The sequence below is a fragment of the Peromyscus maniculatus genome, chromosome 17 (genome assembly GCF_049852395.1).
Source record: "Peromyscus maniculatus bairdii isolate BWxNUB_F1_BW_parent chromosome 17, HU_Pman_BW_mat_3.1, whole genome shotgun sequence".
NCBI classification, from domain to species: Eukaryota; Metazoa; Chordata; class Mammalia; order Rodentia; family Cricetidae; genus Peromyscus; species Peromyscus maniculatus.
Window position 1 is genome coordinate 48,776,071 of NC_134868.1, and position 26,460 is coordinate 48,802,530.

General features: G+C 42.7%; 1 protein-coding gene across 1 annotated transcript in view; it reads right to left on the reverse strand.

The window, feature by feature from the left end:
* Positions 1-26,460, reverse strand: part of Zmat4 (zinc finger matrin-type 4) — a 392,976-nt gene that overhangs the window by 142,147 nt on the left and 224,369 nt on the right. The window contains exon 4 of the mRNA XM_006982967.4: positions 18,430-18,586. Coding sequence (XP_006983029.1) covers positions 18,430-18,586 — 157 coding nt within the window. The remainder of the gene's footprint in view (positions 1-18,429; positions 18,587-26,460) is intronic.

Genomic DNA, 26,460 nt, shown 5'->3' on the forward strand with positions numbered 1-26,460 from the left:
GGTGCTATATACAGTGTCCAGCAGACAAAGATCTTTATTGGTCAGAAAGGTTATTTAAAAATAAAGTGCAAAGATTTTCTCTCATTTGATTTGTATTACATTTTCAAATGTCCAAGTTATTTAAATAGACTTATTAAATTGTTCAGATCTAACTATTTGGTAAATGTATCTGAGAGGTATTTCTTTTGACTGGAGGGCATAGAAGAAAAATTACAAAGATGCCTACTGCAGCACATTTTTAGATACATTAAGAATTCTTGGGCGGTGGTGGCACACGTCTTTAATCCCAGCACTTGGGAGGCAGAGTCAGGTGGATCTCCATGAGTTCAAGTCCAGCCTGGTCTACCGAGTGAGATTCAGGACATGCACCAAAGCTACAGAGAGAAACCCTGTCTTGAAAAACCAAAAAGAAAAAGAAAAAAAAAAGAATTCTAACATGGTGCCTCTATGGCAGTGGACTCCAGGTCTCTCAATGTTCAATGTCTCACTACTGCTATAGCTCTTAGCACATTTAGAATACACACACACACACACACACACACACACACACACACACATTCAATTGAGATTGTTTACCATCCCTTTAAAGGACGCACTTAAAGATGTAAGTTGACACCTCTGAATGGCCAGCACCATTACTCTTACACTTTGGGGCCATTCTTGACTAAACTTAGGGTCATTGGAACATCAGTACCATGATTCCATGGTAGTCTATGTGATGACCATGGTGGCTACTCAGTAGCGGACATGGACGTAGCCTAGACAGCTTTGATACCCTGCACCCAAGGGTGATGGACAACCTGAGCAGGACGGAGCAGGGCAAGAGCTTTCATGACTCTATTCAGAATGGCGTACAATTTAAAATTCATGAGTTGTCTAAGTCTGGAATTCTTCTTGAATATTTTTGGATGCATTTAAAAAAGTGCAATCATATTCAAGGTTGAACTATTGCTTATTGCTTGGGTTGGAATCAATTAACCACCTGTTAAGCAGATACCTGTAGACAGGATGACAGCTCCTAGCTTTAGACCCCTTCCTTGGCATGGGGAAGAGGCAACATTCAAGACAACTCTTGCTGCCAGGAACTGCTTGCTTCACCACCTCCCAACATCTGCTCCCAGAAAGTGTCCCGAGCCAGACACGTTACCTCGATCACAGAAGCTGAGGTCAGAGCAGAAGGAGGCCTGAGCAGCTGACACCTGGCACTGGCACCAGCTGGGGCTCTTCTTCTGTCAACACCCCCACACGACCCAACCCTCACCCTACACTCAGGAGTAGGGAATAATTTACTTATCCTACAGCATCAGCTATTCAAGTGGAGAAGCTGCTTCCTGGATCATTTCTTATAGCCCATGAATATTTATAGAGGAATCAGAGAGGAGAATAGTGATCAGGGCTAGAAGCGTGGCCAAGATGTAGCACCACAACTCAATCTGGAGAAAGAGAGAAGCAGCCTTGCAGCCCAGGGCCGGGAAAAGCAGAACATTTGGAAGTCCTGATGGGAAGGGAGCCTGGACTTGTTCTTTGAGTAGAACTCCCACAGCCACACCTGCTTTTCTCCACCCACACCACCTCCCTCCACAGAAGGGGGTTCCTGGCTTCTCTGCTTAACTACAATATTGAGGCTCCTCCTGCACATACTCTGAAGTTAGCATTGACCTCAATCGTCTATGGTTTTTAAGCTATGAAAATTGACTCTACTTTGTATAGTGTTTGCATCTGTTCGCAGATAATCAGAGGGTGAAGCGTTCCTTCACTGCTACTTAGATAGAAACAAACGTGAGAGTTGACACTCTCCTGACTCAGCTCTGTAAAACTTCAAAGCAACTCTGGAACGTCATGTGATCACACGCGGATGCAGATGAGCTGCTGCACTCTGAGACAAGGCAGGTCTCTCCCAACATTTACACCTAGAGCAGCCAGAGTGTTAGATGCTAAGACCCCCTGGTCTCTAAGAATGTGAAGCCCCACGTTTCTGTCACTGCTGTTCAAATTGAACAGCAAGGTTGGTGAACCGAGCAGAAGTGCCAATAAGGAAGGATTTTTTAGGCTCGGCGAGTCTCTCCAGATAAATGTTGGAAAAAATCATTCAGTTAGTTCATTCCCCCAGAGGACCTACACAAAGCATACATTATCAAGCGCATTCACCCATTGTCATTAATTTCATGACAGCTTCATCAACGCACATCATTACTGCTACATCATAGAAATGACAGAGGCTGCATACATGAGAACAAGAATAATTTCTTTTGATGAGGCTATGTGTGCCAAGGACAGCCAGTGAGAGAACAGCTAGTTCAAATCTTCTCCCCAGGGTGTGCCCCCACCAAGACTACACATCTTCTGTCAGTGGGTTAATCTCTGGTTGTTGATTCCCCGACCGACGGTTGGAAGTCTGTATTCTGTAAAAAGTCTCATACACAAAATAAACTTGGGAAATCGTCATTAAGGACTCAGTGGCTCTCAGTCTTGGCTGGGCGCTCGAATCAGCTGAGGGAGGTCCAGCTATCGTTGTTCTCTGGCCTCACAACACTAACTGGCTCAAAATGCCCTTGGGTGAGAGTAGCTAACAGAAGGCTTTAGAGCTTTGCAGGTACCTCTCAGGTGGCACCAGTCACAATGGGGGGCAGTCTATGGCATGGGCTCACTTTCACAGCCACCTTCCCAAGCAGGTCCCATTAGCTATTTGCATCACAGCCGGCACTATGTTCTGCACCAGGCAGGTAGCACACCTCATGAACTTCAATGCCAGAATGGACATATTTTGACCCAGATTCCCAGAACTATTTTCACTAATTGTCTATATGATGTCTAAGAAGAAAATCATGAAGTCAACAAATCAAAAACAATGTAAATTTTGAAATTCAAATCACACTCCATTCAAATGCACAGCTCTAGGTAAGGTGGTTTGTATATGGGTTTTTGTTCCACTGAGGCTCTCCTCGCGTGGCTCCTGCATCTGTGTGAAGATGTGTCTGAAGGCAGGCTGGAACCCAAACCTCCTCATTGCTCATGTTCTTCCCTACCTTTCACATTGCTATCTATCCTGAAACGGGCTGAGCTAGCAAAGGTCAGGCCAGCGTGAAGATGAGTGTCCATGTAGCTGGCCATAGTTCTGTTGTTGAACTAGAGACCCAAGACTCTTCCAAAGCCGAACAAGATGCCTGATAGAATAATAGGGAGGGTATGTAAGAGGCAGAGAGATGGTTTACAAAGGCAAGCTTCACGGGCTGAAGATTTAAAGCTACTTAAACCGGAAGAAGAGAGGCTGAAGTATGACTTAATAATACTTGAGGCACACTGGAGATGAGGAAATTTGGCCTGTTGGCCATCTATTTTCCAAAGCAGCTAGAAAGAGGGAAGCAGAGTGAGCCAGGAAGAGCAGGCCTTTAGAAGAGAGGTACTCAATGACCCTGGATGCTAAGGCATGTTGACTGCAGTTGGTAACTGAAGGAGGGGCGAGACTTCAGCACCATTATTTCCAGCGGAACAGGGAAAGGCTGTCAAAACAAACAGGCTGTGGGACTCAAATGAAAGGGAATCTCTCTGGAAACAAGCGGGTAAGATGGGATTTTGTGAACTTGTTCCATCTCTGGATGTGGTATAAACACTTTGAAAAGCAAGATTTTTAAATGCTGAACACCAGGATTGATGAAATGTGTGAATTAACTTCCCCCTTTATGCTAAAAAAAAAAAAGTATATAGTAAAATGCTTTTACACCCAGAGTTAGCTCCCCACCCCCAGCCCCTGCCCCAATACTCTGTATGTATTAGATTTACTAACTGAAAGTGGGAGGTTCAGGCATTCAGATCTCAGCTACTGTACTGGCTGAAAGCAAAATGATGAGGCTAATGATTAGCAGTTCATAGTAATCAAGGTAGAATCGTGGTAAGATAAATGGGTTTCAGCTTGTGTCCACTTCTCAGGCAAGTATCTCAACAGGTGGCAATCTGGTGGCAATCAATCCTACAGATGACTGGAGACTGCCAGCCTCAGTATCCCCCCTAACTTCTCACTCTTGAGGCCTTTGCTCAAAATTCCTGGATCCTACCTGTAGTCACCCCTACCTAACAACAAGAATCTGTTGTTAGGGAGGCCTGCAGAGGGACTGAAAGCCTTACTAGGGTACCCTTAATCTCCCCTTTGTGACTCATAATACAACAAAATGCTCTTGAAAATCTTGGGTAAATTTAAAGCCGTGAATTCCCAGGCCCTCCATGGACAAGTGGAAATCACTTAGCAGGAAATCCACCAGAGAAGCAGTTTCTTTAAAGCCTATCTGAGTTAAAAAGGAAAAGGTAAATAAAGAAAGAAATTGTATACTTCAGTTTTCTTGAGCCAACTTGCTGTTGACTCACTTGATAAAAATGAACATGTTTTCTACTGTATTCTAAACACAAAGCTAAAACCAGAGGTCTGGCTTTCCTACCCTAGGACCATTGTATTTATGATGAGTAGTATGAGAAGGGAAGGGATCTGAATGTGAAAGTGGAGTATGCCCACTGTCTCTGTCAGAAAACAAATGGGCTTTATAGGGACAAGAGAGGAAAGGCAGGGTCCTAAGTATCATTAGAGCTCTGAGCAGCCCAAGAATAGTTCAGAGCAGGTACGAGGGGCTCTTCAGAAATGCCTATGGGGAAGCCTTGGTCTTGTCATCCAGAGCTCGGAATGGGGAAGCTGACACCCTCAATGTGAGTCTCTTGCATCCTCAGTGCAAGGCCTGCTGAGGAAGACAGGTGAGAGAGACCCACTTCTAAAAAAGCCCTGGGGCTGAGTGGGCAGTCTGTTGAGGTGAAGTACCCAGCTTCACTCACCTGGTGGCCAGTGATGTCATCACAAAGTGGCCCAAGCTTAGAGGCAGAGATATCACTGAGCATATTCATAGCCTGCTTCTGTGGCCCTAAAGAGAGGGCCACAGAACCCCGGGCACTGGTTGGAGCTGGCCTTTTCACCAGTCTTCAAGGTCAGAGAAAATTTAAATCTATTTTCTAAATATAAAACAACACAATCCTTACTTCATTCGAGCACAGCTCCTGCTAGGTATGCTTATAAAACCAAGGGGAAACAAAATGTCTTAAGGCTATGGCATTCAAGATCTGTGGGTGTTTCAAGGAATAAGGATTTTCTAGATGTTCACCGCTCATTATTTCAGGTATCATGCCTACTTTATGAGTGCCTTCTCAGATTCACAGATTAGACATGGTCTGGGCTCCTAGCATTGCTAGGTGAATCACAGTTTCAACTGAATAGCAATGTACTCATTCTGTGTGGGCATCCTAAGACCAGCCACATTTCCTGGTGCCAGTAACTTGATCATCTTACTGTGCATCACCATGGTTAGGAAACTCTTTCTGCAATAGAGGCCCAGCCACAGCCAAAAGGCTGCTTAAGTCCTCTATTAAAGGTCTCTTGATCACCCAAAAGAGAAATGTTGAGTTCATGGCAGTTAAAAGGATCTGTGAATTATCACTTAAGATAGTAGTTGTATGGTAGTCAACATTCATTTGGTACCTCTCATTCACAACAAGATCCTCACTATTCAGTGAGTCTTAAATGACAGGCAATTAAACTCCTGAGCCTTCAGGGAACACGATAGCTGAGTCTGAAGGCAGGCAAAGCTTCAGTCTCCTCTCTGTTAATAACTATATTTTACAGTAGCAACATCAGGACTGGAAGTCCAGTCACCTGCTTATGTGACCATGGGCCTGGGGATCACATGCTCCTAGCATCACTTCTCACTGACATCACTGGAGCAATCTTCCAGAGCAAACTTTTCTCGAACCCAAACACAGATGATAGATTATCAGTGTCAGTGCTGAGATGGACAGCCTTCCCTTCTCATTCTCACAGAACTTGATGGTGTTTGCTTCCTGCTGTCCCATTTCCACTCTGTACCAGTGGCAAAGTGAGTAACTTTCAAAAAAGGAATTATTTGTATAGACGATGATTAAATTCCAGTGTTTAGCTTTGCAGGGAGTGGGGAAGGACAGTAGTTGCAGTGTTAAAACCCTTAACTCGGGCCAATCATTGATCCTGTATCTTCAGTCAAAATGCAAGAATCCAGCAAACTTGATCTAATCATTGTTCCAAACCTACTGTGATCCAGAGGACAAGTCATATCCAAAAATCCTCAACTCATCTCATGCACAGGGCTGATGCAATTAAGCCCTAGTGACCAGAAAGTGGTCCAGGAACTGAGTGGTATGCTCTCCAGATGATGTCCTCAAGGGATAATTACAAGAAAAGAATAATTCTGCTGTCAACCACCTGCATCTCCTGGATGGACGATTCTACCCTCTAAGTTTCAAGTCCCAGAAAAGGAAAATGAGATGATTTGCAATTCTACAAAGCTATTTCTTATATTTGTGCGTAGGTATGAAAACAAGTATCGAGACAGATTATGCCAAGCAACCCAAGTAACCTGAATCAGAGGCTAGAACTGCAATGGTATATAAAATCTTATATGCAAATAGGAGGTGTGGATAGAACCTGGAGTGCATACATTATTCAACATTTGAATTTATGTAACTTTCAAACAGACCTAGAATACCCTGATCTTTATTCATTCCACAGAGAACTCAAATAAGCAAGTCTGTGTCTCGCATGGAAATTCATGGAAGATTCGTGAAGCTCTGTTGCCTTTCCCCCAGGGAACAAAGACGAAGAAGCATATACAGTCAATACACACACTGAGGCTGAGTGGCCGAGGCCATAGCTGATTTGTTCCCATTCCCGTACTGCTCATTGACCCTACAAACGAAAAATGATGCATTTCAAGAGTATAAATATCTGTCCTTGAGGCTGTGCTGCTTCTGATCTACCTACAGAGAGCCCTAGAGTTTGAACTGCTGTCCTCAGAAAGTGAGGCAAAGCCAGCAAGTCATTTCATGACGTGTTACTTACCATCAGAGAGCAGAGCAAAGTCCTGGTACCTACAACCTTCCCAGCTTTTGCTTTTCAATTCTGACTGTGCACAATGCAAGTTTCTCACTTGCAGGTCTCTGCTGTTGCTTCTTCTTCTTCAGTTAGATGGTCCTAATAATAATACATTACTATGTTCTATGCATGACAAAACCCAAAAGATGAAATGAAACGATGAGCCTGATGCTTCTGATGTAATAGCTTTACAATTACCAGCTTTGGTTACCAATTTTATTATTATTAAGCTAGAGTCCATCTACTCAGCTTCACATAGTTGAACCGTATTCAGAATGTTTTCAAATGTTAGTTTTTATTTCATTGCAGAGTAATGAGCGGACTTTTTGAAGCTTAATATTTGGAAATGAATAAAGGGTAATTTTTGCTGGGTATATACATAGTCATTTCTCATTATTCATAGTAGGTTTTTCAATTGTAACCAGAAACATTGAACAATGAGTGACGAGCCACTGCTATAGAGGAAGCTCATGACTAGGCTCCTATGAACTTGCGGTCACATTTTGATACAACATATAATCTTGTTGTGCATTTGTTTATGACACATTACTTAATGCATACAGTGGCTAACTAAAGCTCAAAAGGACCAGAACTATTGCTTGTATTTCTCTACAAAGTCATCTCTACCTGCTTGCCTTAGGAACACTAAATAGCACCTCAGTACAACCCTTGGGGCAATTATAAATGGCAGAATCACCATGAAAAATCATAGTCAAAGTCTTTATTCTCAATAGAAAATAGAAACAGGACAGTGCTAAGAGTGTGGGAGCTGACCCAGAAGGCTAGAGTGTTGCCTTATCCAGGCTCAGTCTGGATCTTTTTAATGGGGGTGACTCAAATTTCTTACAGTTCTGTCCACGTGTGGGAATAACTACATGGCGCTCTGGAAGCTGATGCATTTCAGTGAATCCTTATTCACCAATGATAAGGGTCGACTTGCATGCTGATATACACTATGTATATTTATACAGGACCAGCTATTTACTCTAAATGTAATGGGAGATGGATACCACACCAGGCTTTTCTGGATGTATCATTTGCCTTATTGTACTCCTTCTACAATTCATTTGAGGGCTGGTGTGCAAACAAAACTTACGAAAGCACGCATGGGCAACCCAGAAATTAAAACTGGGTCTGCCTTCAGAGGCTGTGTTTGTGTCTTGGATTGCAATCTCTACCACCTATTTTTAAGGGAAGGCCATTTTTAGACTCAAGAGAGTGAGCAAGTAAGCCCACCGCTATCTTCGAACTTTAACCAACACTCCACAGCTGAAAATGAAGCCATCCATATGGAAAGGCCTATCGCTAGTCTAATGCTTGCTCCCAATTTTGCATCTCCAACAGATATTTATTCAATGTGCCAAAAACTGTGGAAGCTCTGCAGCAGGCCTGGGGCAACAGCGCCGTGCTCCCTGCTAGGGAGCGTGTCTCAGGAATGCGCTGCCGGTGTTTTCCAGTATGTTAAAACAGGCACTACAGCAGCTTCAAAAATGAAAGAATGGTTATTGCAAGCTTTAGTGTCATTACTGCCAGGCTAATGATGTTTGGGAATTATAGAAAACCCTGGGCTCAAGATCTACTTTTTCTGTGATAGATGCATTCATAAAAAGCTTCCAGGTGAAACAGGACCCTGAAGGGACAATGCATCAGCAGGATAGATTAAGCTCTCTGGTAATAGCAACGCTCAACTCCAAAGTAGCACACTAAAGGCTTGCTTCTGGTTCTTGCAGAGTTGCATGTCCTCTTCCATTCTGTAGCCCGGCCTTAAAAGGAAACCTATATTATACCATTCATAATCAACTTCATGTCTAGGGTAGGGGGTGAGTAGGTTTCACAGAAGAAGCAATGTGGTTGCCATAAGTACTTACAAACCCTCTAATACAAGACATAACTCCACCCAACCATTCAGATTATGTATGCAAAAGCTAAACTTCCTACGTCAATTTATGGCAGAACATGGACGATGCCTGTGAAGATGCCTTTCTAGGTTACAGATATCTTCTTTCAAAAGTTTTGTTTGTTCTATTTTTGTTTGTTGTTGTTTTGGTTTTTCAAGACAGGGTTTCTCTGCGTAGCCCTGGGGGTCCTGGAATACCAGACTAGCCTCAAACTCAGATATCTGCTAGCCGCTGCCTCCCTGATTAATGAGATTAAAGGCATGAATCACTCCACCCCATGCTGTGGATATCGCTCTATATGCTATGAATGTGTTCCTCTGATTGGTTGATAAATAAAACGATGATTGGTCAGTAGCCATGCAGGAAGTATAGTATATGTGGGATAAGCCGAGAGAATTCTGGGAGGAGGAAGACTGGGTCAGGAGTCGCTAGCCAGACACAGAGAAAGCAAGATGTAAAAGTACCAGTAAGCCACAAGCCATGTGGCAACTTATAGATTAATAGAAATGGGTTAATTTAAGATATAGGAACTAGATAACAAAAAGCCTGCCATAGCCTTACAGTTTATAAATAATATAAGTCTCTGTATCATTACTTGGGTCTGAGCAGCTGCAGGAGCTGGGTGGACACAGGAAAACTCCAGCTACAACTCTGTTTTCCAAAAGTATTTTAATGATAATTTTTTAATTATTGAATTTATTCTATAATTACATCATTCACCACTATCTCTTTCCTCTTTCTAACCCTTCCTAAGTAACCCCGTTGATCTCCCTAAAATTCATGGACTTTTTTCTTCAATTGTTGATATGTGTGTGTGTGTATGTGCATGTATATACATATGTGTGTATACATTAATATGTACATACACATGTACATGTGTATTATATATAGATTATGTGAGCATATATATGTATATGTATATATACACACATACATGCTACCAATGAGCTGCATCTTCATACCATGATTAGCTATTTTGATTCATCTTCTCTGCCAGGTTTTTGTGACTCTGCATACCAGCCTGCACTTTTACATTCAGACTTATCATCATGTACAAACTAAACGCCAAGTTCTATTTTTCTATCATTCTCTATCATGAAAATCATGGCAGTCAAGTTGGTGTCTGGGAATGTGCCAGAATAGAGAATAACTGTGGAGATATGGCTCCTTAATGATGTGAGTTTATAGACCAACTGGCAAAGTAAATTAACCCAGTGGATTCGCCTTGGACGACAAACAATAGAACAACTCATGTGCAAAATTGTATGTCCTAGAGAAAAGTTCAGAACAGAGGAAGTAAAACTCGGCTACATCTGTGGAATTGACAGAGTCATTTATGGTGCTCTAATAATGTGATAGCAGTGTTCTCTGATTATGACAATCAGCTCATAATCATCATGGAAGTCCAAGAAAGCCAAGTCCTCCACTAATAAACCCTGGGACTAAGCTATGGCTTATGCAAAGCCCACAAGGTAGTCTCTGAGATTTCTGGAAGCCATGAGGGATCCCAAAGACTAGTGGAGTCCTCTACCAGATTTAAGGGGATGGGAAGTCATTAGATACACAACAGGAAGTGTGAAACACATCTCAGATGTGGACTTGCTAGGGGGAAGGCACATTCAGGAGTGAGGATTCAGAAGCTGTCCATAACATTTGTGAAGACATGGTAACAAAGAAATGGGCAGCGAATGTGGAGGACTTAATGGGAGACCAGCACGTATACTATCAGAAAAGCAGTGGCCAATGGTTATACACGGGTCCGGGGAGGAGTAACTAAACCTGAGAAGGAAGACCCAGACGGAGATACACCTCCAGCTTCTCCAGCATTCCCTGCCCACGGTCATGGCTGCCCTTAGGTTGTATCTGTGGGTCCCAAGGAAACAACAATGTGAATTACACATAAGGGCAACAGTTCAGCTCCTTGTCAGTCCAATTACCAGTTCTCCATTGTACCTGTGATAAGCTACCACACAGTTTGTGGCTTCAACAACACAGATCTGCAATTTTACCATTCTGCCAGTCAGGACCATGAAATGGACCTCAATAGCTAAAACTTATATTGTCAGGAGACTCTAGAAGAGAACCCTTGCCTTCTCCAGCTCCACCAGCACCTGAATAATGGTGGAGCCTTCCCACGGCAGCACTCTGCCTGACTAACCCTTGCCTCCCTCTTTCACTTTGGAATATACACTGGTGATTACATTGGGTCCACCAGGCTACTGCAGAATAATCTCCTCGTTTCAAAGTTGATGAGCTAGCCATTGTAATTCCACCTGAAACATTGATTCCCTGCCATATAACCTGTCTGTGCGGGTCCTGGGGAACATCCTTGGAGGACATTATTTCCCCCTCAGCAGCCTGCAATCATGTTCCTGGGGCCCCAATCATGTCAGACCTGATGCCATCTAACTTGTCATGTGGGAATATGGTTGCACAGCTATGGGATCAATGCAGCAGGGGAGACTGTCATTGGATGCATACAGGAGACCAGGAGGAAGCCATCATGCACCTCATAGCCTGGAGGATGTCTCTGGCCTGTTTGGTACTTATCCTGTAGTACAGGCAGGGGAGGAGTGGTTCCTGTGTAACCCGTGGACTTTGGTATCAAGTGTCCAGCTTTTTATTCATTGTCCTTACTACGGTAAGGACAGATCATTCTATATATCTGAGACATAGACCCTCTTTGAAGCCCTGACACTTATCTGATTCCCTATTTCATCCTGAATTTCCGTCTTGAAGACTACTCCCTATTGCTTCTACTTGCTGGTCTAGGGGGTTTTAACTCCTGATCGGCATCCCTCCTCCTTAAAGCCGTACTTACTTCCCAGATCTTGATTGCCTTTATGGGCTCCAAGGCCCTCCCCATCCTTAAGTCCCCAGATCCCCTCTTTCATGCCCACCAGAAATGCCTCCCGCTCCCCAGTAGATTCAAGTGCCAGGACCTGCACCTCAGCCCACAAAACACAGCTCAGAAAGTCGTGTCCTAAGAGATTTAATGCAATGGCTTCTTGTGATCTAGACAAGGCAGCAGATAAACAAATCGGGGGCTCTGCAAGTGGAAGGGAACCAAGCTCTTCCCTCCACAAGAACCCTGCAAGAACAGTGAGATATATGCAAATGTATGCACAGCAGGAGAAGAAACAACAGACGAGAAGACTGGAGCTGGGGTGGGGAGGAGACTGTGCCAAGCAGAATATATAAAACTGATTCCGGGAGCACTGAGCCGAGCTCCCGTCCATGGCCCCTACGTCGGTGTTCTCTTCAGCCGTCCTGTCAGTGGGCGCGGCCATGTCTGCAGGTGGCGGTAGGCAGAAAGTCTCAGGTTTGGAGGGCTTTGAAAAGTCATCCAAGCTAAGCACTAACTGTTGCTGGAACCCCAGCTGGAAAAGCCCTGAGAAGCAGCCTACAGACTCTGCATCAAGAGCTCCCACATTCGCACTCTGCCTGTGAGCCTCTCTGGATATCAACAGACTCCTCCTTGTCTTTAGCTCCCACCAAACTCTCCGCTTTTCTGCCCACTCACTGGTTATATCTGTTGCTCTCAGGCACATGCACAAACACACATATGCACACAGAACACATGCTCCACAATTATAGCTCTTTCCTATGAAAGCTTTTTAAAATACTTCCCTCAAAGTGATGTATTTTACATACTTAACAGTCCCAATTCTTTTATTCACCCTCCAAGAAGAGGATTTTTATGGTATTCTTTTCTTCTAGTTTGGATCCTAAATTCTTCCAAAGGCTTGTGTCCCTGGCTCTCATGAGAAGTGGTAGAAGCTAGTGAGAAATCTTGAGGTTATCAGGTATGTACCTTTGAATGAACTAGTAGGATTTGGACTCCTTTCTCTTCTATACCAAGAGAGGGGCCCTTCTGTACCACCATACACTTCCACAGTGATTTCTTACCTCCCTTGTAGAGGCTGAAACCTTAAATCTGGGGGGCCCACACACTGGGAGCTCCCTCCCCAGCCCTGAAAACACTGTGCAAGTCATGGACTCACAGATGCCGCCGTTAGAGCTGCAAGAGACTAAATTCACCCTGGATTTGGAATTCAATAACAGCCACTCACGACTGTCCCAGTCCTTTGGGACCCTGCTCTAAGACAAATCTCAGGATGCCGGTTACACTGTGAACACAGCCTATCTCCTTCCCTGTCCCAGGCTCCCAGGGCCCTGCCACAACCCATCAATCAAATCAGTGAACCTCTCCATCTTGCCCTGCAGTGATCCCGCAGCACCAAGCAGCCCTCAGCAAGAATCGGCTGGAGAAAAGGAAGCCCAAAGGGTAAATTGTGATTTGTGAATTACCTGTTCATTCAAATTTTGCATTTCCCCCTAAGATTCTCTTTTCTGTAGGGGATGAGGGAGAGTCAGGGAAGCATTCGAAAAAATCATTAAAAAAAAAAAACTTAAAATCATCTTCATTGTTTTTACTTAAAATTGGTCTATATGTCTTTTTCCCCCAATTATAAATTAGAATGTCATTGTCCTGTTGCTATAGTGACAGCTGACACAGCCTTCTTCTGCTGTCTGGCCTCTCTTTGCACAGCCTAGTTTCTCTGGTCTCACCGCAAATGACAGGATATAGTAGCATACATCTCCCTTCCCATCTGGGCACGATCTGCACCCCAAGTTCTTTGGCCCTGTGATCACATGGTGATCAAGCATCTCTCCTTGTGTTCCTGTCTGCACAGCTGTGTCCAGACCAGAGACTCCGAGACACAAACCAAGAAGACATAGAACTGGTTTGTGGTCCAGTGGTCCAGTGGGCTGGCCAGGCATTTCAGAAGTCCTGGTAAAGATGTTCTCATCTGAAGAAGGCACCTCAAAAGGGCAGTGGGTGCTCCAGAATGCTCAGCTGATGTGTGGTCCAAGTACAGACGTAGGTGGAAGAAACAGTGACTCATGGGTCCTGACTGCCCATCTCCATCAGATGGAGCAGCATAAAGAAGCAAAGAGCATAAATTTCGGTTTTACTCAATTATTGAAAAAAAAAATAGCCAAATGAATGGAAACACATGAACTATGAGCCAAAGGCTGAGGGGCCCCCAGCTGGATCAGGCCCTCAGAATAGGTGAGACAGTTGATTGGCTTGATCTGTTTGGGAGGCAACTAGGCAGTGGGACCAAGTCCTGTGCTCATTGCATGAGTTGGCTGTTTGAAACCTGGAGCTTATGCAGGGACACTTGGCTCAGTCTGGGAGGAAGGGACTGGACCTGCCTGGACTGATTCTACCAGGTTGATCACAGTCCTCAGGGGAGGATTTGCCAAGGAGGAGGTGGGAATGGGGGGTGGACTGGGGGTAAGGGGAGGGAGTGGGAGGGGGGAGAATAGGGGAACCCATGCCTGATATGTAGAACTGAATGGTATTGTAAAATAAAATAAATAAAATTAAAAAAGAAAAAAAACAATAACAACACCCCCCCCCCAAAAAAAAGAAGAAGCAAAGAGCCCTCCTCCAATTATGCCTCCAGAGATCACTGGGGTTTGCGAGGCTATTATTCATGATATGGCGGCATCAGAGGAATACCTGAGCAGGGAATTGCTTCTCTCTGGCACCATGAATCAGTTGACTGGGTTTTACATGTCACTTTTTTCATTTTGTTTTCATAACAGATATGATTTCAAGCCAGCCAAGCTGATTAGGCAGTACCAGCCCCTGTGTACATGTGCACAGGGAAACCTTGGGACTGAACCCTCTCTAACTTGCTGATGGGAAAGGCTGTGGCCTGCAAAGGAAGGCAATGTTGTGGCAGATGAGGAATACACAGCAACTCCAGATGTCCTGGCTTGGGTCTTCTCCAGCTTCTAAGTTCTTGCTGTCACAATAACTGGGTTTGTGCTTTTGGCCAAACCTCAACAAAGTCCTTCTCCAGCCTGACACCTGCTCCTTAACTGTTGGCCACCTATGATCCTCTTTTTCTTTTCTTTTTATTCTTCTCTCATATATTATATCCTGACTGTAATTTCCCCTCCCTCTCCACCCCCTAAGTCTCTCCCTCTCATCTCTCCTCTCCTCCAGATCCAAACCTCCTCTGTTTTCCCTCAGAAAGAGCAGACCTCTCAGGAACATCAACCAAACACAGCATAATATGCTACAATAATTCCAGGTATGTCCCATCACATCAAGGCTGGATGAGGCAACCTAGTAAGGAGAAAAGTGTCCCATAAGTAGGCAAAAGAGTCAGTAACTGCCCCCTCTTCCACTGTTAGGAATCCCACAAGAACACCAAGCTGCTCAGCCATTACATATATTCAGGTGACCTAGGGCAGACCCCTACAGCAAGCCCCGATGAGTTCTGGTCAATTGATTCTGTGGGCCATGTTCTCATGGTGTCCCTGACTCCTCTGGTTCCTCCAATCCTTCCTCCCCTTCCTTTGCAGGACTCCTCAAGCTCTGCCTAATGTTTGGCTATGGGATTCTGCATTTGCTGCCATCAGTTGCTGGATGAAGTCTCTCTGGTCTCTTTGATGAAGATAGTTCTAGGCTCTGGTCCCAGAACACTCTGCAGGCAGGACAAGCTGTAGGTCTTGTGGGTCGAAGGTTCTGTGGCTGAGTTGGTGTCCTAAGCACTCCAGCTGAGGCCTTGCCTGAATATAGAAGATGGCCAGTTCAGACTCTTTGTCCTCCATTACTAGGAGTCTTTGCTAGGGTTACTCTAGTAGGTTCCATGGAGTTTCCATTGTACTAGGTTTCCATCTCATTCCTGAAATACCCAATTCCAGTTGTTTCTCCCAGTATTTTTGCCCCCACAACCCAGTTGACTCCTCCTGTTCCCACCCCCCACTCGCCCCCAATCCATCAACAAAATCTATTCTATTTCCCCTTACCTGGGAGATCTTTGCAACTCACCTTAAGACCTCCTTGTTACTTAGCCTCTCTGGGTCTGTGGATTATAACATGATTGTCTTTTTACTTTACAGCTAATAACCACCGACAAGTGTGCATATACCATAATGAATGTACTGGGTGGTTCTGTGTGTCAACTTGACACAAGCTAGAATCATCAGAGGAAGGAGCCTCAGATGAGGAAATGCCTCCTTGAGATCCAGCTGTAAGGCATTTTCTCATTTAGTGATCAATGGAGGAGGGCCCAGCCCATGAAGGGTGGTGCCATCCCTGTGCAGGTGATCCTGGGTTCTGTAAGAAAGCAGGCTGAGCAAGCCAGAGAAAACAAGTCAGTAAGCAGCTCCCCTCCATGGCCTCTGCATCAGCTCCTGCCTCCAGGTTCCTGTCCTGCTTGAATTCCTGTCCTGACTTCCTTCAGTGATGAACAGCAATGCTGAAGTGTAAGCCAACTAAACCCTTTCCTCCCCAACTTGCTCTTTGGTCATGGTGTTTCATCACAGCAATAGAAACCCTAACTAAGACAATGGGCATCCCTTCTTATTTTCCCTAAACCCCAGAACTGCAATCCAAAGTCCTGCTGTCAAGCACTACATGTGTCCTGCTTGATGACGCAAGTCCTCTGCAGCCACACTAGCACGCTACCCTTTGTCCCACCCATGTTGTAACCTTTAGCCTTGGCCACACCTCCCCGTGCTTATTTCTGTGCCTAATGGCTGGCATCATTCCAAGCGTGAGAATCAGTTGAGCTTCTCAGGACTCCAATTTTGTCTGTGGTTGCTACCTTCCAAGATCCTTTCTGCTCAACGCAGATGGATGCGAGGGAATGCTGAAGAAGGAAAATGTGAACCGGTGAGAAAGAGTCTAAGATATGACAATTAGGTCCCCTAACTCCCGATGGAAGCTTCAAGATGAAGCTTCTGTTCTGGCCCAACAGGTTCCTTGATTTCTGCATAGTCACTGGCTAAGTTAGCACCATAGACAAAGCAAGAGGCAACTCACTGAATAAGGGTATACTTTAAATGATCTGAATTTTGTCTTTGAATCTCTCTCTCTCTCTCTGTTTAGTCTTTTAATGTTTTAGTGTATTTGTTTATGGGGAGGCATGGCTGTCATAGTGTATGTGTAGAGGTCAAAGTTTAAGTTCTCTCCTTCCACCACAGAGGTCCAGGACTCAAACTTGGGTTCTCAGGCTTGGTAGTGAGTTCACCCCCTAAGTTGTCATGCCAGCCCTTGTCTTTGGAATATATTGAGAGTTAATAGGAAACCCTTGAGTTCTATGTCCTAGTTTTGGGATTCTTTGAGTTCAGAAAAATAACCCAGTCCTTCATTTTCTTGAAGATGGATACAAAACCACAAAGAACTATTTTTGGCATGTAATAGTTTTGATACAGAAATAATCATTTTCCCATTTGCTAACCAATGCAATAAACAAATATATAGCCCCTCTCCTCCCATTACTGCTTATTTAACATCACTATTCTGCTTAGGTAAAGAGAACACATCAGCTAGTTACTCATTCACAGAAAGAACAGAGAAAATTTTTTCCAGTAACTGTTTCTTTTTGGTGTCTATTTTAAGAGATTTGACGATGTGTAGGTCACAAGGTTAGTGCCCTAACATTTCAGAGAACAAGCATCTCAATAGAACACGGCTTGATCAATGCCACATCACGTAGAGGCTCCAAAATAAGCTGCACTCGTTCCCAGACAAAACCATTCTACACATGAATGTCACATCCACCTCCAAGAAAACAATATGCTTTACTCAAACTAAGCTGGAAAATGAAGTGAAAGGATTCCTTGCCATTTGCTAAGCAAAAGAAGACAGTTGCTTAAGAAAAACTCCAGGGAAGTAAAAGCCAAGCATTGTTTCACACACTCTCTCGTTTCCAAAATACCATTTAAAAATAATTACACCCACGATTTATGCACGATTCATTAGACAGCAAGATAAAATGCATTACTAAATTTTAATTGCACTGCAAGAGTAGACAGAATGAAAAATATCCCCTAACTTCTTGGGATTATAACCCAGTGCAGTAACATCTTCATCACGATATAAATCTTGTCCAAATAGTTTTAGAGTTACTAAATTATTTAAAAAATGTTTTAGCTTCATGATTTGATAAACCAAAGACATTCTTTAGTTAAGTATTTACAAGGTCAAGTAATCTGCTATCAATATTTGTTACTGATGAAAGTTAATAGGTTTGAGTGGTGGCTTCCCTAGTAATGATGGCAGGAATATCATAAACACATGCTCATCTCAAAAGAAAGTGGCTCCAAAGACTACAGCTGCCATCATTGCCTCTCCTATGCCAGACTAAGAACATACAATGTAATAACTCCCTGCTGTATGTAAGACGCAAATGTAAAGGATGGTACTGGCTTTACCAAGACCCTGGCAGGAACCTACCTCCCATGCAGTGTGCACATCCATACTCATGCAGAGTACAGGCTGAACCTGGGAGAGCACTACCGATGTATATCTTACATGGTATATGATAGATGTGACAAACACCCTAGAGGATGTAAACAGTAGGTGAAAGAGGCTGGAATAAGCCGCTGGAATCACACTCAGTGGTCTGGTGTGCCGCGGCTCCCCATCCATCCCTCTGGGTTTTAAATGGTACCTGTCACAAGGCCCACAAAACTTGCAGCTTCTGAAGGAAGGGTGACTCATGTGACAGATGCAGTGTATGGCTCTCAGTGCCAGCCTGGATCATTTGTTCCCGCACATACCTGTGGTTTTCAGTGGTGGTTTCTCTCCTAGCAACAGTTTTAACCTTTTGGCGTGGATTTTGCCTTGGTAATGTGAGTCGGCCACCACGGCTGAGGTAAAGGACATGTTACAGAGTGTACAGCACTTATTCTTATCCACCATGTCAGCGTCACTTCCCTGCATGGGGAAAAGGAGAAAGACAGTGTCACAGAGGAACTCTAGTCCCATGTCATGAGAGTCATCATTTCTGTGAGATCTGTCTGTTGCTGACCAGCTTATAGACATGCTTAGCTTTTGTTCTGCAATCCTTTTCTTCTTTGTTATAATCACCATCAACTCAGTAATGTACATTTATTTAGTGGCTACATGTGCAAGACACTGACTGGGCTTATAGGAAACTGCAGATATGAGTTACCTTAAGAAAAATGGAACCTACAATTAGGAAAAAGCACAATGTCTGGCTCTGTGAGGAAAGCAGTTGGTAATTGCACACATTATACTCATTAAAGTAAGGAAAATATCAGAGTTCACATGGCCTGAATTATTTAGCAGAAATTATCATTTGGCATTCAGCTCTGCCTTTACCAATTTTAGCCTCACCAGGATACATGGCTCCAATGTTCAAGCTGCTTTTATCAAAAAAAGTTTCTCTGAGGACTTGAACATTTTTCATACTTAATTTGCATATCTATCATAGAACTCTGATGACCACACTGCCTGAATTTTCTGGCAAGAATTTGTGTAATATTTTCCCCCTTTTCTTCAGAAAAGGTGATTGGCCAAATGCTTAGTCCAGCTTAATTTTTATGCTTTTGTAAGATTTAATGAAAGTGAATCGTGAATCAGAAAAAAAGCAACTCCTTTGTCGAAGCATGTGACATGGCCATTATGTGTGCAGGTCATCAATTACCTCTACTCTCCTAGAAGATTAATCCTCTGCCTCCCCTCCTGCCTCGCTGGAAATTGAGGGTACAGCGGGCTCTAAGATAAGGGCTCAAATCTGTTCCTTAGTGGATCTGCAATAGCAAGGCACCTCATTGTTAAAGAACAGCCTCAGAGGAGTCTCTAGCACACAATAGTCCCTTTTCGGAGACCCAGAAAACCCAGAAATGAAATTTAAAATTGGACGGGACAGGGAGGAAGGTAGGGACAGGATGGAGGGAAGCAGAGAATTATATAATTTTTTGCATAATAACAAAATGTCCATACTGCTAGAGAGAGTGTAGCCTCACACATATTATGTGGTAGTTAGAAAAGTAACTCCTTTCATAAGGCATCACTATGTGAGATCGCTGATTATTAGTTTTCGGTACTTGAAAGCGTGTGTGTGTGTGTGTGTGTGTGTGTGTGTGTGTGTGTGTGTGTGTGTGTGTGTGTATCTCCCAGGAGGCTGGCCTATACTTAAAAGGTAGAGACAACAATCTGAAATACTGAGATGCTGGCATTGGGGACAACAGTAAGTGTCAGGAAGTTGGAGCCACCAAGAAAAGGGCACAATTCCGCAAACCTCGCTCCTCTGGGGGGAGGGGGCATCCTGCCCTTGCTGAAGGCAAGCTATGGTACTTTGAGTTTTGCTTCCAGGTGAAAATAAAGGCACAAGGATGTTTACCATCCCCCAGTGGTTTACTATAAGGTAAAATGGACCAGGCAGTAGAGCAGGAGCATTAGCTCTCACTCATCTCTCCAACCAAGCCTAATGGGGGTAAAGAGTCCCTTGGAGAGGAACTGTCAGAATCTAGCTCCAGCCTGTTGAAGGGTTCTGGGTGGTGGGGGGCAGAGGAGAGAGGAATGAGGAAGCATTAGATAGAAATATAAACGGAGATGGAGAGAAAGACAGAGACACGGGATAGCTTCGGGAGGGCCCTGGGTCATTACCCAGTTGCCTTGAGATTTATCCTAATGGGCTTTTTATACACTACCATGAGGTGAGACAAAAGACCCCCCTTTTGAGATTAAAGCACAACGTACAGCCAAATACAGACTCTTCAAAACACCTGGTAACCATGCCCTTGGCCAAATCATCCTATTATGCAGTCCTGCTGGGCCAAGCAAGCCCAGACTTTATGACCTTGAGTAGGGCCTTACTAGGGAGCCTCTGTGGGCCCCCACAAAAAACAAGTCCAGAAGCACCAAGAAATGTCAAATCTCAGAGCAAGTGAAGAAGCACAATACACTCACTAAAGAGTGAGCAGCTGGGATGTATTGGGGTATAGAAAACAAAATGGTGACCTTCCTACTGTATGTTGGGCATATTAGTCCTATGCTGCTTTTTGTTAATTGGTTAAAAGTTTTGAGGTTATATAATTAAACATTTCTCTCTACCCTTCCATAATTCCAGAACCTCCCATGCACTCCTCCTTGCTCTCTTTCAAATGCATGGTATCTTTTATTATTGTAAATGCGTGCACACATGTACATGTAAATACATCTATATTCCTAAATACAACCTGCTCAGTTAGCATGTCACCTATGTGTGTATTTTTAGGGTATTAAGTATCCAATCGGTGTGTGCTTCCTTGGGGAAAACTATTCTTTCTACTCTCAGCATTCTTTTGTTGCCTGTATGTAGTTCTTTGTATGGGGTTGAGGTCACATGGTCTTTCCAAAGTCTACTTTGTCATGCCAATTGTTTATTTCCTTGCTCAGCCCATGTTTGGGAAGTCATACTTTAGGAAGACGTTATGGGCGTTGCTTCTGACATTACTAGGAAACAGAATCTCACAGCAAACTTTCTGATCCTCTGGCTCTTACACTCTTCCCACCTCCTCTTCTCAGTGTTCCCTGAGCCCTACCTAGGTGCAGGCGTGTTCTGTAGATGTATCCACTGGGCTCCATAACTACATTTTGTTTGCTTATAGCTTTCAATAATGCTCTCCCCCTGATGTTTCAAAGGGAAATTTCCTCAATGTGGGGGTAAAGACTACACTTATCTGTGGGTATAGGACAAATGTTTAGATTGTTATTAGAGATTATGCTGGTTTAGTAAAGGAGTGCTTGAGGGTTCTCCTTCAATATCCGTGACTTCACCAGCACTGATAGTTGGGTAGGTTTCTAATACCAGGCATGAATTTCCTTCCATTGAGCAAATCTTAAGTCCAATCAGAGAGCTGTTGGTTACAGCCAAGGAATGCATGCTACTACTGTACCCTTAGGGTCAGGCCATGCGGGTCATTGATGTGGTTTATAGGCATCAAAGCTGGTTAGGATTGTGGGTTGCCTTCCTCTTCTGGAAGCTTGAATGTCATCTTCTGGTACCATGAAAGCTAGTCCTTAGGGAGGAGGCATTCAAGTCAGTTCTAGCTCAGGATCTCTGGGCCCTGTTTCTGAAATGAATAGTATTTTCAGCAATAAGAATTGGCTTTCACCTCTTGGAAATAACCAAGGACGCATTAAGCTGAAAGTTTTGGTCAACAACATGAAAGAAGGCTTCTCTTGCCTGGTACTGAGAATTTTTTTAGGTGGTCTTTGGCTCTTAGAGAGAGCAATTTACAGGAGATAAAAAGGTTCATTAAAACCATCTATGCATATTAATACACATTATTAAATTTATGTTTTTAAGTAAATAGTTCATCATATGATTCCTTGTGGCTTTCCCAGAAACTCTTATTGTTATTTTACCCTCCTCCTTTCTTCTGTATTTACCTCCCAACTCTACCATAAGGAGCTCCCCATTTTTCATTGCCCCAATCAAATCACTTGTACCCCGCGAGTCCGTTTTACCCTGCTCCCTCCTTCTTCTCTATTTACTTTTGTCTCCCTTCTTATAGAGCCCCCTGCTTCCCAGTCCTCCAATCAGATCACTAAGACTCTGCTCTTCCCTTCTCTATTGCTCTCCAATGCCCCTATCCCGGCAATTATTCCATTGCACTTTCTTGGTTCTGTGGTTACTCCAGGCTATGTGTCTCCACATCTAAAGATTCAGAGCGAAGAACTACCGATAAAAGAGTACCTTTGGCATTTGTCTTTCTAGGTCTGGGTTACCCGACTCAACATGATCTTTTTCAGTTCCATCCACTGATTGGAAAATTTCATGATTTCATTTTTCTTTATAGCCGAAGAGTATTCCAGAGTGGATTTGTACATTTTCACTATCCATTTGTTAGTTGAAGGTTGTTTAGATTGTTTCCATTTTCTAGCAATTATGAGTACAGAAGCAATAAACCTGGATGAGCTTCCCCACTCCCGCTTCAGCATTTATTGTAAATTGTTTGGTGATGTTTGCCATCCTGACTTGAGTAAGTTGAAAACCCAAGTATGTATTGATTTACATTTCCTAATTACTAAATACAATGAACTTTTTTTTTTTTTGAGATATTTCTTAGCCAGTATTTTCTTCTTCTTATAAGAACTCTCTGTTCAGGCCCCAGCCCAGTTTTTGGACGGACCACTTAGCTTTTTGAGTCTTTGTCATGTTCTTTATATATTAGGGATATGAATCCTCTGTCAGATGTGTAACTGGAAAAGACTCTTCCATTCTGTGGACTTCCTCTTCGTCTGGTTGGTTGTTTCTTCAGCTGTGCAGAAGCTTTTTAGTTTCATGAGGTCCCACTTGTCAGCTGTTGGTCTTAATTCTTGAGCAAATGGAGTTGTATTCAGGAAGTCATTTCCTACACATGTAACATGTAGGTACTGCCTGTGTTTTCTTCGACAGTTTCAGTCTTTGCTTAGGTCTTTGAAGTTAGTTTTGGTGCAAGGAGATCAATACAGGTTTAATTTCCTCCTTCTGCATGTGGACATTAGTCTCCCCAGCACCGTTTCTTGAAGATACTTTCTTTTCTTCAATATATGTTCTTGGTATCTTTGTGAAATATTAAGTGGCTGAAATTAGATTTACCCTAGGTCTTTTTATTTTGTTTTGCTGGTCTACATGCCTGTTTTTTGTGTTAGCATAGCATTGTTTTTTTATTAATATGTCTCTGTAGTATATCATATGATCTGGGATTTTACTCAGGGTTGTTTTTATATTTGAGGTCTTTTGAAGCTTCATATCAATTTTAGTTCACTCTTTTATCTCTCCAAAGAATGAGATGAGGATTTTGATTAGGATTGTACTGAATCTGCAAATAGCTTTTGATAAAATGATCATTTTCACAATTTCAATTTTACTAATACATAAGTATGGGCTGTCTTTCCATTTCCTAGTGTCTTTATCTCTTTCATCAGAAGTTTAAAGTTGTCGTTGCAGAGGTCCTTCGCTTCCTTGGTTAGGCTTACTCCTGGATATCTTATTTTCTTTGAGGCCATTGTGAATGGGAGTCTGTCCAGGATCTTCTCTTTATGTTTCTTGCTGATTTGTGCAAACTGACTCTGTCTCCTGACACATTGCTAATTTTTCTAGACGTTTTCTGGTAGAATTTTTCGGATTTCTAAGGTACAGTCAATAACCTTTGGCAATAGGGATGGTTTGATTTCTTTTTTCAGTATTTGTGTCCCTTCGATTTCCTTCTCTCGCTTTATTCCTCCAGCCAGTGATCTATACACGATATTGCAGAGGAGCGGGGTAGTGGACCTCCCAGTCTTGTTCCTGACTTCACAGGGATTTCAAGTTTTTCTCCATTTAGGATGATGCTGGCTCTGGTTTTCTCATATATACCTTATACTGAGGTATGTTGGGGCATGCTCCCTCTGACTCTACATCTGTTAAGACTTTTATTATAAAGTCATGTTAGTTTTTGGTTAAGGCCGTTTCTGAATCTAGGGCAATGGTCATGCAATTTTTATCTTTACGTCATTTATATGTATTATTGTATTTATTGACTTTTGTATTCTGAACCCTTCCTGCATTTCAAGGATAAAGCCAAAATAATCATAGAAGATAATCTCTGTGTATATCTATTTTTTTTTGCAAGTGTTTTACTGGGCATTTTTTGAGTCAGTGTTCACTAGGGATATTGGCCTGCTGTGTTCTCTTTTGCTTCCTGTGTCTGCACCTGGTTTGGTTATTAGAGTGGTCCTGGCTTTGTAGGAAGAGATTGGGAGTGTTCCTTCTGTTTCTAATTTTTAGAATAAAGAAGGACTAGCCGTAGATCTTCTTGGAAAGAATCCATTGGCCCAGGCTGGTTTGGGTTTTTTGTTGTTTTTTTTTTTTTTTTTTTTTTTTTTTTTTTTTTTTTTAATTCAAAGGCTTTTTGCTACTGTTTCAATCTGATCATTTGTCATGGGTCTGTTTAGGTTGTTGACTTCTTGGTTCAACTTTGGTGGTTTGGTTGAATCTAGAAATTCATCCATTTCTTTTGGGGTTTTCAACTTAGTGGAGTACATATTTTAAAAATATGCCCCTATAATATTCTGAATTGTTTTCTGTCTGCTGTAATGTTTGTCTGTTTATGTCTAATTCTCTTAATTAGGGCTCTCTTTCTTATAGTTAGTTGGACCAAGAGTCTGTCAATCTTGTTCATCTTCTCAAAGAACCCGCTTTTACATTCCTTTGTTCTTTGTATTATTTTGTTTCTGTTTCATTATTTCTGCTCTGAGTTTTATTATTTCTTGCAGTTAACTGGGTTTGGATTTGATTTGTCCTTATTTTTTCTACTTTTTGAGTTGTATCATTAAGTCATTTATTTGTGTTATTTCTGATTTTTTTATGTATGCACTTAGAGCTATAAATTATCCTTGTAGGATAAATTTCATTATGTTCCAGAAGGTTTTGTTTTGTGTTTTCATTTTTATTTAATTCCAGGAAGTTTTAGATTTCTTTTTTGTCTCTTCTCTGAAACATCCATCATTTAGTAATGAGTTGTTTCATCTCGATGAGTTTGTGTATTTACTGGGGATGATTGTGCTGTCAATTTTAAGTTTTATTGCATTCCTTTCAGATAGGACACAAGGAGTGAAAGGAATCCTTTTGAATTTGTAAAGATTTATTTTGTGTCCCAGGATATGGTCTGTTTTAGAAAGCCTTTTATGTGATCCTGGCTAGAATGTGTATTCTTTGGTGCTTGTGTAGAATATTCTGTAGATATCTGTTAAATCCTTTTGATATATTATGTCATTTAATCATGATTTTCTTTGATTGGAGAAAATAAGGTCTTGAAATCACCTGCTATTAATGAGTTGATGTTCATCTCTGTCTTTAATTCCAGTAGTAGACCTTTTTTATGATATTGTATGCCCCAGAGTTTGGTGAATACATTTTTAGGATAGTTAAAACTTCTTGGTTAACTGTACCCTTAATTAGAATGAAGTCCCTCTTTATTTCCTCTGATTAGCAGTAGTTTGAAGTCTATTTTGTCAGTCATTTGGATATCGATGCCTCCCTGCTTCCTGGTCACATTTGACTGGGTTACTTTTGTCCATCCTTTTACACTAAGGTGGTGCCTATATTTAATGTGTTTCTTATAGACAACAGATTAAGGGATTTTGCTTCTTGATCCATTCAGTCAGCCTGTGTTTATTTACTGGAGAATTGAGGCCATTGATATTTAAAAATGCATGTTAATTGCTGCCATTGTGTTGTTGATATTTGGTGGTGCTGTGTTCTCAGCGGTACTTTGTTTTAATAATTATGGCTTCACAAAGGATAAGGAGACTAAGACCCACACTCCAGAGAAGCTAGCTAACAAGGAGGACCCTAAGAGGGACACATGGATTGTCCTGGGAAAGGGAAATAAAAGAGCTCTCCAGGAGTAAATTGGGGGTGAGAAAGGGCTATAGAGGGAAGGGGGTGGGAGATGAGAACATGAGGGAACAGGATGGTCGAGCTAGAACACAGATGGAGTGGGAGAGCAATGAAAGAGATACCTTGATAGAGGGAGACATCGTGGGAATAGTGAGAAACCTGGTGCTAGGGAAGTTCCCAAGAATCCACAAGGATGACCCCAACTTAGACGACTAGCAATACTGGAGAGGGTGCCTGAGCTGGCTTAGCCTGGTAATCACATCGGTGAATACCCTAACTGTCATCATAGAGCCTTCATCCAGTAACTGATGCAAGCAGATGCAGAGATCCACAGCCAAGCACCAGGCTGAGCTCCAGGAGTCCAGTCAAAGAGAGGGAAGAGGGATTCTATAAGCAAAGGGTATCAATATTTCGATGGAGAAACCTACAGAAA